The 16590-nt window shown below is 43.0% G+C and overlaps 1 protein-coding gene across 1 annotated transcript in view; it reads left to right on the top strand.

The window, feature by feature from the left end:
- LOC138665077 (protein-glutamine gamma-glutamyltransferase E-like) overlaps positions 1 to 13862 on the top strand; it is a 30117-nt gene extending 16255 nt beyond the window's left edge. Inside the window, exons 3-5 of the mRNA XM_069752246.1 lie at positions 9012 to 9172; positions 9809 to 9942; positions 12787 to 13862. Of these exons, the coding sequence (XP_069608347.1) occupies positions 9012 to 9172; positions 9809 to 9942; positions 12787 to 12940 (449 nt within the window). The 3' untranslated portion in view covers positions 12941 to 13862. The remainder of the gene's footprint in view (positions 1 to 9011; positions 9173 to 9808; positions 9943 to 12786) is intronic.
- The last annotated feature ends 2728 nt before the right edge of the window (positions 13863 to 16590 follow it).

Genomic DNA, 16590 nt, shown 5'->3' with positions numbered 1-16590 from the left:
ACTTGAACTATAGTGCTACCTATTAGAAGTAGTAATCCTAAAAGACAATATTGACCCTTTGATCAGCCTTGCTATATGACAGGCTCATTAAACAGTCAATATGGATATCGATGATATTTTTATTGACTATTTTTTGGTTACAAAAAACATATCAATTTATTACTTTTTATTGCATTTGGGGGGATTGCAGTTCAACATATATTTTAAACAATTTTGATAGACCTGATTTCTATGGACACAGTATTAACAAGTATGTTTATTATTATCTTTTGTATTTCTGTATTTTAAAAATGGGAAAAGGAAATCTCTGTCTTTCAAGAAGCTCAGACTGGGGCTGAGTGTTGTGAATTCTGTGGCTGAATTCACTCCTGTGGTCACAAGTGGTACTGCAGCTTCTGAGCTTCCTCCCTCAGGTGTTCTGGTGAGCTCGTTAACTGCTTCATTACTTAACTCCGCCTGATGCTGCTATCCTTGCTCCTTGTCAATGTTTCAGTGTTGGATCTGAGCTTCTCCTGATTGTTCCTGTGACCTGCTGCTCTGTATAGCTAAGTGCTTTTTGCTTTTTTGTTGCTTTTTTTCTGTCCAGCTTGTCTTTTGTTTTGCTGGAAGCTCTGAGACGCAAAGGGTGTACCGCCGTGCCGTTAGTTCGGCACGGTGGGGTTTTTTTGCCCCCTTTGCGTGGTTTTGCTTTAGGGTTTTTTGTAGACTGCAAAGTTCGCTTTACTGTCCTCGCTCTGTCCTAGAATATCGGGCCCCACTTTGCTGAATCTATTTCATCCCTACGTTTTGTCTTTTCATCTTACTCACAGTCATTATATGTGGGGGGCTGCCTTTTCCTTTGGGGAATTTCTCTGGGGCAAGTCAGGCCTATTTTTCTATCTTCAGGCTAGCTAGTTTCTTAGGCTGTGCCGAGTTGCCTAGGTAGTTGTTAGGCGCAATCCACAGCCGCTTTTAGTTGTGTTTAGGATAGGATCAGGTGTGCAGTCTACAGAGTTTCCACGTCTCAGAGCTCGTTCTTGTATTTTTGGGTATTTGTCAGATCACTGTGTGCGCTCTGATCGCTAAGCACACTGTGTTTCTGGATTGCCTTCATAACACCTGTCATTAGCAAACATAACAGTACAAGGAGCCTAACTAATGATTCTCAATAGAGGGAAAGAAAAAGTTCTGACATCATTTTTTTTTTTTTTTTCTGCTCTGTGTTCACTTTTTTTTTTCCCCCTAGACATTTGGGTGATTCTGGACACAGGTGTGGACATGGATATTCAGGGTCTGTGCTCTTCAATTGATAATCTCGTTATAAATGTACAAAAAATTCAAGATACTATTGATCAGAAATCTATGTTAGAACCAAGAATTCCTATTCCTGATTTGTTTTTTGGAGATAGAACTAAGTTTCTAAGTTTCAAAAATAATTGTAAGCTATTTCTGGCCTTGAAACCTCATTCTTCTGGTAATCCTATTCAACAGGTTTTGATTATTATTTCTTTTTTGCGCGGCGACCCTCAAGACTGGGCATTTTCTCTTGCGCCAGGAGACCCTGCATTGAGTAGTGTCGATGCGTTTTTCCTGGCGCTCGGATTGCTGTACGATGAGCCTAATTCAGTGGATCAGGCTGAGAAAAATTTGCTGGCTTTGTGCCAGGGTCAGGATGATACAGAAGTATATTGTCAGAAATTTAGGAAATGGTCAGTACTCACTCAGTGGAATGAATCTGCGCTGGCAGCTTTGTTCAGAAAGGGTCTCTCTGAGGCTCTTAAGGATGTCATGGTGGGATTTCCTATGCCTGCTGGTTTGAATGAGTCTTTGTCTTTGGCCATTCAGATCGGTCGACGCTTGCGCGAGCGTAAATCTGTGCACCATTTGGCGGTACTGCCTGAGGTTAAACCTGAGCCTATGCAGTGCGATAGGACTATGACTAGAGTTGAACGGCAGGAATACAGACGTCTGAATGGTCTGTGTTTCTACTGTGGTGATTCCACTCATGCTATTTCTGATTGTCCTAAGCGCACTAAGCGGTCCGCTAGGTCTGCCGTCATTGGTACTGTACAGTCCAAATTCCTTCTGTCCATTACCTTGATATGCTCTTTGTCGTCGTTTTCTGTCATGGCGTTTGTGGATTTGGGCGCTGCCCTGAATCTGATGGATTTGGATTATGCTAAACGTTGTGGGTTTTTCTTGGAGCCTTTGCGGTGTCCTATTCCATTGAGAGGAATTGATGCTACACCTTTGGCCAAGAATAAACCTCAATACTGGGCCCAGCTGACCATGTGCATGGCTCCTGCACATCAGGAAGTTATTCGCTTTCTGGTGTTGCATAATCTGCATGATGTGGTCGTGTTGGGGTTGCCATGGCTACAAACCCATAATCCAGTATTGGATTGGAATTCCATGTCGGTATCCAGCTGGGGTTGTCAGGGGGTACATGGTGATGTTCCATTTTTGTCGATTTCGTCATCCACCCCTTCTGAGGTCCCAGAGTTCTTGTCTGATTATCAGGATGTATTTGAAGAGCCCAAGTCCGATGCTCTACCTCCGCATAGGGATTGTGATTGTGCTATCAATTTGATTCCTGGTAGTAAATTCCCTAAAGGTCGATTATTTAATTTATCCGTGCCCGAACACGCCGCTATGCGCAGTTATGTGAAGGAATCCCTGGAGAAGGGACATATTCGCCCATCGTCATCACCACTGGGAGCAGGGTTCTTCTTTGTAGCCAAGAAGGATGGTTCGCTGAGACCGTGTATTGATTACCGCCTTCTTAATAAGATCACTGTTAAATTTCAGTATCCCTTGCCATTGTTATCTGACTTGTTTGCTCGGATTAAGGGGGCTAGTTGGTTCACTAAGATAGATCTTCGTGGTGCTTATAATCTGGTGAGAATCAGGCAAGGAGATGAATGGAAAACTGCATTCAATACGCCCGAGGGTCATTTTGAGTATCTAGTGATGCCGTTCGGACTTGCCAATGCTCCATCTGTGTTTCAGTCTTTTATGCATGACATCTTCCGTGAGTATCTGGATAAATTCCTGATTGTTTACTTGGATGACATTTTGATCTTCTCAGATGATTGGGAGTCTCATGTGAAGCAGGTCAGAATGGTTTTTCAGGTCCTGCGTGCTAACTCTTTGTTTGTGAAGGGATCAAAGTGTCTCTTCGGTGTGCAGAAAGTTTCATTTTTGGGGTTCATCTTTACCCCTTCTACTATCGAGATGGATCCAGTTAAGGTCCAAGCCATCCAGGATTGGATTCAGCCGACATCTCTGAAAAGTCTGCAAAAGTTCCTGGGCTTTGCTAATTTTTATCGTCGCTTCATCTGTAATTTTTCTAGCATTGCCATACCATTGACCGATTTGACCAAGAAGGGTGCTGATTTGGTTAATTGGTCTTCTGCTGCTGTGGAAGCTTTTCAGGAGTTGAAGCGTCGTTTTTGTTCTGCCCCTGTGTTGTGTCAGCCAGATGTTTCTCTTCCGTTCCAGGTCGAGGTTGATGCTTCTGAGATTGGAGCAGGGGCGGTTTTGTCACAGAGAGGTTCTGATTGCTCAGTGATGAAACCATGTGCTTTCTTTTCCAGGAAGTTTTCGCCCGCTGAGCGTAATTATGATGTGGGCAATCGAGAGTTGCTGGCCATGAAGTGGGCATTCGAGGAGTGGCGTCATTGGCTTGAAGGAGCTAAGCATCGCGTGGTGGTATTGACTGATCATAAGAACTTGACTTATCTCGAGTCTGCCAAGCGCTTGAATCCTAGACAGGCCCGTTGGTCGTTATTTTTTGCCCGCTTCCACTTTGTGATTTCGTACCTTCCGGGCTCTAAAAATGTGAAGGCGGATGCTCTGTCTAGGAGTTTTGTGCCTGACTCTCCGGGTTTATCTGAGCCAGCGGGTATCCTCAAGGAAGGAGTCATTGTGTCTGCCATCTCCCCTGATTTGCGGCGGGTGCTGCAAAAATTTCAGGCGAATAAACCTGATCGTTGTCCAGCAGAGAAACTGTTCGTCCCTGATAGGTGGACTAATAAACTTATCTCTGAACTTCATTGTTCGGTGTTGGCTGGTCATCCTGGAATCTTTGGTACCAGAGAGTTAGAGGCTAGATCCTTCTGGTGGCCATCTCTGTCACGGGATGTGCGTACTTTTGTGCAGTCCTGTGGGATTTGTGCTAGGGCTAAGCCCTGCTGTTCTCGTGCCAGTGGGTTGCTTTTGCCCTTGCCGGTCCCAAAGAGGCCTTGGACACATATTTCGATGGATTTCATTTCTGACCTTCCCGTTTCTCAAAAGATGTCAGTCATTTGGGTGGTCTGTGATCGCTTTTCTAAAATGGTCCATCTGGTGCCCTTGGCTAAATTGCCTTCCTCCTCTGATTTGGTACCTTTGTTCTTTCAGCATGTGGTTCGGTTGCATGGCATTCCTGAGAATATTGTTTCTGACAGAGGTTCCCAGTTTGTTTCAAGGTTTTGGCGAGCCTTTTGTGGTAGGATGGGCATTGACCTATCCTTTTCCTCGGCTTTCCATCCTCAGACTAATGGCCAGACCGAACGAACCAATCAGACCTTGGAAACATATCTGAGATGTTTTGTTTCTGCAGACCAGGATGATTGGGTGTCCTTTTTGCCGTTGGCTGAGTTCGCCCTTAATAATCGGGCCAGCTCGGCTACCTTGGTTTCTCCATTTTTTTGCAATTCTGGGTTCCATCCTCGTTTCTCTTCAGGACAGGTTGAGTCTTCGGACTGTCCTGGTGTGGATTCTGTGGTGGATAGGTTGCAGCAGATCTGGACTCAGGTAGTGGACAATTTGATCTTGTCCCAGGAGAAAGCTCAACTTTTCGCTAATCGCAGACGCCGTGTGGGTCCCCGACTTCGTGTTGGGGATCTGGTTTGGTTATCTTCTCGTCATATTCCTATGAAGGTTTCCTCTCCTAAATTTAAACCTCGTTTTATTGGTCCGTATAGGATTTCTGAGGTTCTCAATCCTGTGTCTTTTCGTTTGACCCTCCCAGACTCCTTTTCCATACATAATGTATTCCATAGGTCGTTGTTGCGGAGATACGTGGCACCTATGGTTCCATCTGTTGAGCCTCCTGCCCCGGTTTTGGTGGAGGGGGAATTGGATTGTGACGCCCAGGAGACCGGGATACCCAGCACCGGACCAATGGAGTCTGTCTCTTGAGGGGGATGTCACGGGTGGCTTGACCCGGTGCTGTGGCCTCAGGCAATGCACAGTGTAAGGGGTATCGTGAGGGGACAGACACTTACTTGATCAGCAGCAGGTTCTCCCAGCGGTGACGATCCCGATCCTGGATAGATGGCTATTGTCCGAATGAAAGACTGAGGCACTGAAACGTTTAACCAGTTTACTTTAACATAAAAGGATTTACAACCAGTCCTGACACCGGAGTCTGTATGGGAACTCTGAGTTACTTTGACCCTGCCGGGGTCTTCGCCTCTTATTGTGCGTAATTTCTGTGTGGCCCTGCTGCTGTATGTGAACTGGCTGCCGGCCCAATCTGTCCCCTCCGGGTCCTGGTTCGACGGGCAACCCGAGTCCTTTTATCGGCTTACCCCCTCCGGGAGTACCGCTGAACCCTGTGTCTGTTGCTGCGTCCGGCCCTAGTGAAGCTGATATCACCTCACGTTTTTCCGGTTGCTGTATTATATATAATGAATACAGCCACGGATCCGGTATCCGTCTTTGCGCCTGTTCTGGGTAGTCATTAATGCTACCCGGTTCTCACAATGTCCCTTTTCTCTGTCCCTCTTCTCCTCAGGCCGGTGATTTGGGCCTGGAAACCGTCATAGGGCTGTTAGAAATTCAGCTGTATGACCTCTCACTATCAGCTCCTTAGCCCAACTGCCATTTCTTCTCTCAGACCAGAATGGATTAAGGGAAGTCTCTGGAGCTCCCCCTTCTGGCCGGAGGTGGTAGTGCAGTTTTGCTATTTTAGCATTTGTGTCTAGTGTCAGTAACTATTTTTGTGGCAAATACCCCTAGGGGTGCCACAGGAGTATATTGTGGAGAAGATTTTGGATTCTCGTGTTTCTAGACGGAAACTCCAGTATCTGGTTAAATGGAAGGGTTATGCTCAGGAAGATAATTCCTGGGTTTTTGCCTCTGATGTTCATGCTTCCGATCTTGTTCGTGCCTTTCATGCGGCTCATCCTGGTCGGCCTGGGGGCTCTGGTGAGGGTTCGGTGACCCCTCCTCAAGGGGGGGGTACTGTTGTGAATTCTGTGGCTGAATTCACTCCTGTGGTCACAAGTGGTACTGCAGCTTCTGAGCTTCCTCCCTCAGGTGTTCTGGTGAGCTCGTTAACTGCTTCATTACTTAACTCAGCCTGATGCTGCTATCCTTGCTCCTTGTCAATGTTTCAGTGTTGGATCTGAGCTTCTCCTGATTGTTCCTGTGACCTGCTGCTCTGTATAGCTAAGTGCTTTTTGCTTTTTTGTTGCTTTTTTTCTGTCCAGCTTGTCTTTTGTTTTGCTGGAAGCTCTGAGACGCAAAGGGTGTACCGCCGTGCCGTTAGTTCGGCACGGTGGGGTTTTTTTGCCCCCTTTGCGTGGTTTTGCTTTAGGGTTTTTTGTAGACTGTAAAGTTCGCTTTACTGTCCTCGCTCTGTCCTAGAATATCGGGCCCCACTTTGCTGAATCTATTTCATCCCTACGTTTTGTCTTTTCATCTTACTCACAGTCATTATATGTGGGGGGCTGCCTTTTCCTTTGGGGAATTTCTCTGGGGCAAGTCAGGCCTATTTTTCTATCTTCAGGCTAGCTAGTTTCTTAGGCTGTGCCGAGTTGCCTAGGTAGTTGTTAGGCGCAATCCACAGCCGCTTTTAGTTGTGTTTAGGATAGGATCAGGTGTGCAGTCTACAGAGTTTCCACGTCTCAGAGCTCGTTCTTGTATTTTTGGGTATTTGTCAGATCACTGTGTGCGCTCTGATCGCTAAGCACACTGTGTTTCTGGATTGCCTTCATAACACCTGTCATTAGCAAACATAACAGTTGAGCTTCAGAGGTGTATGGAGATGGTGACAATGGGGGCTTTCAGCAGGCCCCTGGCAGTCATGCTGAATCATCAGCACCTCCTGATATCATTGCAATGGACCAATGGGTGCGAGTGAGGTCGTATACTGACAATAGTGTTATTTTAATCCTGCTGTCAGTGATTGACAATGGCATTTAAATTGTAAAATAGCTCCGACTGCTGCTGTTGCAGGCACATGTTGGCTGTGTTTTACAGCCATCATCTGCCGTTTATGGTACTCAGCTCCCGAGCTCATTCCATATATGTGCAACTTTACTGTGAAATGCAGTTACAAAGGAGACGGGCAAAGGGGCCAATGAAGCGCAAAAATGCACCCTGTCATTGGATTCACAAAGTAAGGCTTTCTTCAAACTTCCATGATTTCTCACGTATGCAAAAAATGGTATGAAAATCATCAATGTTTTGGATCCAAATTTCGCCAATGATGGGTCAGTGCTTCAGTTTTTACCATCAGTATTTCTCATCAGTTAGTTTCACATTGCAATGTGATTTCCATGGACCTATTGACTTGTATGAGTGATTTTCATCCATGACGCTGATAAGAAAAAACATGGGAATGTCTCCATGATTGAGACATTAGAAAGAAATTACCAAGTCAGCCATTTTTACATTTTCTTAATGGCAGAATAATGGTATGAATTGCCACCAATATCAGATTGCCAGGATATTTCTGTAACCCCAACAGATCATTAGAAGAAAGTGGCGCTAAGGATTGGTTGACCCACTTTATTTGCATTAAAGCACCACTCCAGCAATTTTTAAATGGAGGTTTGTCACTAATCTAAGATCCCTGCCCCTAGTATTATAATCACCAGCCAATGTCTTCATCTGTTCTCGGCACCACTCCAGCCGTCTTCTACAGGTTGTGACCTGCCAGATCGCTACAGTGTTTGATGGGTAATCTTGAAGTCACTAATTAATATAAGTGTATGAGAGCCAGAATGAGGCCAGATCGTAGACTTACACTGAAAGCTAGGGACTGTTACCTCTGACTTCTGGTCAGTCAGAAGCTGCGGTAACAACATGATGGTGCAAGATCGGAGCAGTGGCAGGAAAAGCTGAAGACAGCAGTTACAAAGTATATTACTGTAGTGAAACCTCCACCAGGGGGAGCTGGTGAGGGAAGAGAGGTTAAACACTAAGCGAAGTAACACAGAGCTCAGGCACAGGTGTCACAGGTAATGAGAGAAGTCAGACAAGCCAAGGTCATACACAGAGATATCAGCACTGTACACAGGGGCAGTCAGGAGAATAGTCAGGGACACGCAATGAATCAGAGCCTACTGGGAACGTGATAACCAAAACGTGAGACATAAGACAAAGGCGAGATACAAGCCAAAGTCAGAACCAGGAGGGGAGCATGGTATCAGAGACAGAAAACAAGAGCCGAAGTCCGGAGGTCAGATCAGATCGAGTCATACACGGGCAGTCAGAGACACAAGGATCACCAAAATCAGGATACAGGTCAGGGACTCAAGCTGGGAAGTATGAACTATCACTAACAGCGGTAGGCAGGCTGTGAGAGACTGAAATAGCCCAGCTAGCTCAAGAACGAGGCTGAGGAGATTAACCCCCGCATGGCCAGTCTCAAAAGAGGAAAGATGAAAATAAACTCCAGACTGGACCATGACAATTACTAGAAACCAGGAAGTTACTTTAGTAGCGCCACACCAGCGGTGGAATAAAAAAAAAAATGCTGGAGTGGTGCGTTAAGGTTAGCATAGTTTTGTCCATGTGAACACATGCATGCTAATAGATTATAAGATTATAATGCCCATCCATATACCCACATAAATACAACAGACTCATTGACACACCACTTTCCTGTAGCAAAATACCCACATTTTAATACGAAAAGTGATCACCTTCTTGATCAAGATCCCTACGTCCCTTTGGCCTGTTATAGCAGAGGGTAGAACACATGGAGTACAACTTCACTAACTAAAGGATCTTGTTACCTTTTTTTGTTTATTCAGGGTCAGCCGTGCCAGTGGTTATAACCTACGCTATGTATGAAGATTTATTGACTGCCGATAACTCAATCGAGGTGACTGCCGCATGCTCCTGTGAACCATATGATGGAACATTGATTGTCCAAACAAATGTTGTCCTGGAAAACCCTAAATTTGAAATTAAGGTAAAATATAACTTACCACTGAGAAAAGGTTATTTTTCTTTTTTTACATTGCAAAGATACACTGACCGTTGCAAAAACACAGACGAGGTGTTGACTATTGAATACGATTTCATTGTTTTCACAATCACGATTGTCATACGCAAGTCTGTAGAAGAAAGATAAGTGTTTGTTCTATTTGTTTTTTAAGTTCTACCCATTTATTTTGTATACCTCTTTTGTGGCTGCCATATTAAAAGGCACTGACGAGGGCCATCAGCCCAAAACACCATGTCTGCAAATTGAGATACTGATTTGGCTCTTATCCAAGGTCTTATTGCGAGACTCATTAAAGGGGTTGATTGTGACTTGTAGGATCGCTACTTCCAACAGGTGGCGCTATAGAGTTCAAGTCCTCTTTTTCTCTGAAGAGGCAATTTGCATATTGAATGCACACACTTTCCTTCTGCATCGTTTGTATAGACAGTGCAGCAGGATAGGTGTGCTTTATGGAAGCTGATATGAATGAGAGTCAATTAAGAGGTATGTCATACATGGTCTCCAGAATGACCTTTTCTCAAGAACTTGTTTCTCAAGAACACATGCTAATGAATACAGGGATGTCCTTGGAGTGATACTCACTAAAGTCTATTTTTACAGTTAAAGGAAAAGGCCATTGTGAACAAACCTGCTAAAGTGGAAATCGTCTTCACCAACCCACTTATTAGGGAAATGTGTGATATTGTGGTCACAGCAGAAGGCAGCGGATTGCTCCAAAATCCAATTTCAGTGAGGTAAGTGACAGACTGCCATTACCTATCAAACCACTTTTTTTCGCGTACGAAAAAAACAGACAAAGTTTCATAAGAGTGACATTTGGGTTTTATCAGAGTTAGGTCAGAGTTCCATCAGTTTTTCTCTGATGTAAAAAAAGTTTTTTCCTATCAGTCTGTGATGGCATGGATGGCATCTGAGTCCTGTCCGATTTTTTTCACAGACTCAGACCGGCATTGCCAATTTTGATCTGACACTCAGATCATTATCAGACATGTCTCTGCAATTTTGCAGAGACCACTCGGTCCAAGGAAAAAAATCGGACATATGAACAGCCCCATAGACTTTCATAGGTACGAGTGCTGTCCATAAAAAACCACAGAGAAAAACTCTGAAGTCTGAACGAGGCCTGATGCAAATTCCGTCTGGCAGTGATGCACTTTCTATATTTCTATTGAGAATTTGGAAAGTGCTAGAATCCCAACCAGGTGGCTCCACAGCTAAAAATTAAAAAGCAAAACAAGGCCATTCTTGTGTTGTATGGCGCTGTAATGAAGCACCTATAGCCTGTGAGCCAATGCTCTGGGTCTGCAGGTGTCACAAGTTTTCTCCACTCATGTACTCCATGAGAATTGGCAAGAAAAAATTGTACAACGGTCATGGCAGCTGGTGGGGTTTCCAGGCTACCTGTGCTGAAATAGTCAGGGGGGTTATAGGAGATTTCACAATATAATGCAATTGTGATCAAAGGATTATAGGTTCAAATCCCCAATGGGGATAAAAGCTGTGTGGAAAACAGTAAAAAATAAAACTTCTCATTGCAAAAATAATAGCTAGAAAAAAATACCATCATATTTGATATCCTCATATCTGTAAAATTCTGGTCTTTGGAAATATAAACTGATTTATGCCATATGTTGAAAGTCTTTAACCCTTCAATGCATTTGATGTACATGTACATCAAAGGTAATGAACATGACTTTGACGCGGGCTCACTCGCCAAGCCCACATCTTTCCAAGCACATGATGGCCGATTTATTCAGACATCAAGTGTCTCTAACAGCTGTGGGTAAAGCATTGCTCCACCCCAGGCTGTTAACCAGTTAAATCTTGCTTTCATTCACATGAAATTCACCCTGGAAAAGTCATGATCCAGACCGGGTTTTGAGTCCTATTTTCCCTTTTCACCGGTCTGGTCATGTGAAGAGTTAACCTTTCTCAGCCTCTGTCTGGGTTCAGGTTGGCTATTTATCACCGCTGCTTCCTTCAGGCAATGTCAGTTATAGTTTTTGCCTAGTGCTGCTGTAGCTGACTCTGATTACTCTGATTGGTCCTGCTGTGTTTGCTGTCTGATCCCGTGTCTCTATTTTCCCCTGTTCCCGTCATGACTCAGTGTTTCCCTTTAGTGTGCAGACTCCCCGGTTTTGACTTGGCTTGTATCCTGACCTGTTTCTGTCCTCTGTCTTTTGGCTTATCCACTCCTGACCGTTACGGACCCTCTGGCTTGTCTCCGACTGCGAGTTTGCTTATTCCTTTGGTACTGCGAATTTGCAGAATGGGCAAAACAAAAATTGGAACAGGACCATCAGTTTACACAGAACTTTATCAAGTCTGTTTCTTGCAAATAAGTTGTATCCTTCTAGCCTTGTGTTCCAATCATCATCCCACCAAGTTTCAGTGATTCCGATGACATTATATTTCTTCTCCTGTGTTAGTAGATCCTATTCTCCTTGTTTGTTGCTCATGCTTTGTGCATTTGTATTGAAACATTTTAGTTTGTGATTGGCTTCTCTTCCTCCAATATTTTTATTATTTAGATTTTTTTGTCTTTGTTCTTCCCTTCCTCTTCTAATAGCAGAGTTCCCAATAGTATTTGTCATGTGTATGGCCTTTTCTGGCCTTTTTCTTCCCTTCCCACTTTGTTCTAGTTTAAAGCTCTCCTGATGAGTGTAGCAAGGCAATTTCCAAATACAAGTTTTCCAGTCTTCGTAAGGTGCACCCCATCTCTAGCAAATAGTCCATCGTATAGGTAATTCACTCCGAGATCTAGAAATCCAAATCCATATCAATGATGGAAACTATGTACCAGCAGATGGCAATGTTGCTACAATTTTATCTTAGTTCATTCACATCATGAATGCTTTTTGTGGTTGCTGTATCCTAAAATTGTTAAAGGTGTTATCATAACTTTTCTTATTTGTCTGCATGGGGCCAAGAACAGACAGGTAGGTAGTTGCTAACTACCTGTCTGTTCTGCACAGAGACGATCTCTGCCAGCTCAGCCTGCCATTCCTCTGCTTCAATTCAGAGCTGCTCTTCCTCTGTTCTGTTGATGGGGCATCACCACTGACGTCAAGGTAGTTACACAGCGGGGAGCCAGCTGTCAATTAGCATAACATTAGTAGAAATACCCTGTCAACAGAGCAGAGCAAAAGAAAAGAATCTTGTCTGTCAACGTGATGTCAGGGGAAGAAGGGGAATCGAAAACAGGTGCCATCCGTGATCACTCTGAGCCGGAAAAGATCGGTACCAGACACAACTATGATAGTTCTTAACCCGATACACAAAATAATAAAAGTCCATGATAAGTCCTTTAATGGGAATCTGTCAGCAGGTTTTTGCTATTTAATGTGATGACAGCATAAATAGTCTGATTCCAGGGATTTGTAACTTTGTCAACAGCTTCCTATGTTTTTAATACAATCAGTGTTTTATCAGCAGGAGATTATCACTGCCGTACCATACCGTACTATGTAACATAGAAATATCTGATACTTTGAAACATCTAAAACTAGTAATTAAAATGTGTGGCTTTTTGTGTTCATTTTGCATATATATGTAAACTAACATTCATTTTTTTTTAGGGGGACCTCAGTAAAACCAAATGAGACCACTACGATTCCCATGACAATAAATCCATATAAGGCTGGCATCAAGCATCTGTTGGTGGATTTTACAAGCAACAAGATCCAGAATGCCAAAGGATATCTGGAGATAGATGTTCAAGAAGCCGAATAATTTATTTATAGCAATTAGATGTCGAACACTGCAAGTTAATTTATAATGTATGCCTGTATTTCAGCAGCTTTCCACACATTATGTCTGACACCATCACTTCCCCTACAAGCAGTAGACAGTATCCTGACAGTAGGACAATTCCCAGGACGCTATTAGGCCCAGTTTAGAGTATGTCGCCCAAACCACAATGGACATGTTTTGTATCTATGTTTTAGGCAGCTCAGCAGATCTTGCCATCTTCATGAAGGTCACAATCTTCCTGGTTTTTTCTGCATTATCAACCACAGTTGTTTATGAATCAGAACCAGTGAGAAACCACCAATATCAGTTCTATGTGGGACGTTAACAGCACATCTCCTTCACTCTCACTAATCCTGACCACTTGACAAGCAATTTTATAGATGCCCTTGTGGTGTCCAGTTCCAACTCTCTGATCCAGAAATGGCTGGTCTATACAGAGAAACATTTGTGACTCCACCCAGGCTTAGACGGGTCCCTCAGGGGAAGAGGTGACATGCCCACAGAACCCTGTGCAGGAATAGGCCTGACTGAATCCCCCACACACATTAGTGGAGAAATGTCTACAAGCTCAACACAGATATCTTTCCATTCAAATGTATGGAGAAGGTGTTGGCTGGAAATTTGTGAAATAGGATCAGGTCATATTTGAATTTAGCTACGGGGGGCAATGTCAATGTTACCAGTGGGCCCTTGTCATCCCAGTTCAAAACTTTCTCCATTAAAAGGAAAGATTCATCTTTGCAACCATTTTTATGGTGCATCTAGAATGAAAAATGAAGCAGATTTGCACATTTTCAACAAGAAAACCCCCATAAATGATGTGGGATTATATTACTCCAACTATGAAGCTGGTAGCTATATCTAAAATGTTTCCATTCTATAAAATACCATTTTCACCCTTTTCGAATCCTTGTGTCCTTTTGATGCTGTTAATCTGTATTACTAAGAGGGACAAAATCAGTCTCCTTCCCTCTCTGGCAGCTGAAAATCTAGTCCCTTTTTACGTGTTCTCCGTTATACTGTTATGATACCGCAAGCGCTATGCTATGTTTTATGCAAAAAGTATAGGCTATGCTATGTTTTATACAAAAAGTATTGGCTGCTTTACATGGAACAGAGGATCACTTTGCAGAGAACTTGGTGTGGGGAGAGCGACTGATTGTGTGTGTCCACCAGCTCTCAGTCTTCTAAGAGAAAGTGTAGGTTGCTATTTGCTTTGAACCCTTTTAGCACCATATTATGTAAGTAAAAGTTAGAGCTCACAAGATTGTTTATATTTTATTATTTTAACAGCACGTAAATTGGTAATTATTATGTATACAGTAAATGTGATATTAAATGCTTGGTCATAGTGATGAGTGTGTATACTCGTTTGCTAGGGCTTTCCTGACCATGCTCGGGTGGTCGCTGAGTATTTTGGCATGCTTGGAGATTTCGTTTCTGTCGACACAGCGGCATGATTTGCGATTGCTAGACAGCCAGAATACATGTGTGAATTCCCTAACAAACAGGCAACCCCCACATGTATTCAGGTTGTCCAGCAGCGGCACATCATGCAGCTGTGTCGACAGAAACGAAATCTCCGAGCACGACAAAATATTAACAAAATACTTGGGAAAACCCAAGCAACGAATATACTCGCTCGTGACTATAGCTTGGACAATGGAACTATTGCAGTGTACAGAACAAGAGAGTAAATGATCACAGTTCATGTCTCCTAGGGCGACTTAAAAACAAAAAGTTTAGCATTAAAAAAAGTTTTAATCCCACCCTTTCCCAATGAAATATTGCAGAAAGTAAAAAAAAAAAAGAAAGAAATATACTTGGTATCGCCATGTCTTCAACAATCCATTCAATGAAAATATAAAATTATCTATCCCATTCAGGAAATGCCATAAAGAATTGTATTCTTCAGGTTTCTGCACCTACCCGACAAATGTAATAAAAAGCTATCAAAACATTGTATGGTGCAAATAAAAACAAAAGCATTCAAGATAAAAAAAAACAGGCCCTCTCCTGACTTCATTGACAAAACTATAAAGGATACAGGTGTTGTAAAATGGCAACCCAAACTATTCTTTTTTTTTTATCTGATTTTTTTATCACTTTAAAAATAAACAATACAAGTTCAGTATAACTATAATAGTACTGATCTGGAGAATTAGGTTATCAGGTTATTTTTAACGTACACATGTGAGAGTGGTGAGGATACCGTTCCACTCCTCTGACATTCCTGTGGTTTAAATGTTTTTAAACATTTATTTTACTCTAAAGTATTACAAAGTTAACCTTCTGTAGCGGCAGTTCCTGATAGTTGGGAAAACAGGGTTAACTGTAGGGCTGGCCCATATTGAGGATTGTGGGTTAGTGATAGGAAAAAAGAAGGGAGTTAAGGTTGAGAGAGACCGAACAGGACACCCCTAGGGAAGTAGAAGATCATCATTGGGTGTGTGTGAACCAGTGGCAAAGGTAGTAAGACTCATCAACAGCACGTCAGTGGCGTCAGCTTTCTCCTTTACACAGGTAAGTCAGGGGACCTATACTGAGAGAATACAGGAACGACTTTAGAAGACTTAGAGGTAATAGTCATAGTGCTGGACATACCTGAGAGTTGCGGTCAGTAAATCGGTGTGTTTGGGCATGAATATGAAGAAGATATCGGAAGAATCTCCTCTATGTCTGTTTCCAAGGAAAGATCAGTCCGAGCACAGTACCATGGTGAAACACATCGACCCGAGTGGGGCTACACTAGTATTATGAAGGTCCTCTACTTAAACTGTGAACTTTAAGCAATGTTCATCACAAGTAATGTACTGTCACCAGTAACCATCAAGCACATGTCTTTCTCTGGAGCAGAAGTGAAGAATAAGTGTATTCCCTGCTATCCTTTGTATACCGGTTGGTTAGTAAAATGAATTGTCTTTTTAAAGGGAACCTGTCAGCAGGACTTTGCACTGAAACCGACAGTGTCAGGTCGGCGTCGGTATACTGATTAAAATGATACATTGGTTGATGAAATCCGTCTTGTGGTTGTTACTTAATCTTTATTTTCAGTTTTTAGTTGATGATATGGGTCTGCCTGTGGGGGGGTCTTCATGTGGTGTTCTGATTAGATATTCATAACGCAGACTGTTGACAGGTCACTGATCCCTCACTGACCTGCCCCTTAGTTAACATAATGAATATTATATACACATAGTAACATTTAAAAAAAACTTTCTGTAGGCAGGTGCCAAGCATGGCACCTGCGTGGCAGCAGACTCACATGTGTACTCTATATATAATTATTATGGTTGAGGTTATCCTGATATTTAATTAAAAAAATCCATTTGAAAATGGCGCCCGCCGCACCAGCGCAGTAACAGCTATCAGTGTATATAGAGATGATCCAATAGCTGCTACTGCACATGCGCTGGCGCCATCTTGGAGGAGGAATTTTTTGTTTTCTTTTCGGCACGCACTTATTTTCAAATTATTTTTTTTTAAATATCAGGATAACCTCAATCATTAAAATTATATGCACATCACACATGCGATTATGCTGCAGCGCGGGTGCATGGCTGGTGCCTGCCTGCTGAATGTGACTTTTTTTTTGCAATATGTACAAATATTCATTATGTAAACTAGGG

Source organism: Ranitomeya imitator, chromosome 2 (genome assembly GCF_032444005.1).
Source record: "Ranitomeya imitator isolate aRanImi1 chromosome 2, aRanImi1.pri, whole genome shotgun sequence".
In the NCBI taxonomy this organism is placed as follows: domain Eukaryota; kingdom Metazoa; phylum Chordata; class Amphibia; order Anura; family Dendrobatidae; genus Ranitomeya; species Ranitomeya imitator.
This window is presented reverse-complemented; position numbering and strand designations above follow the sequence as displayed.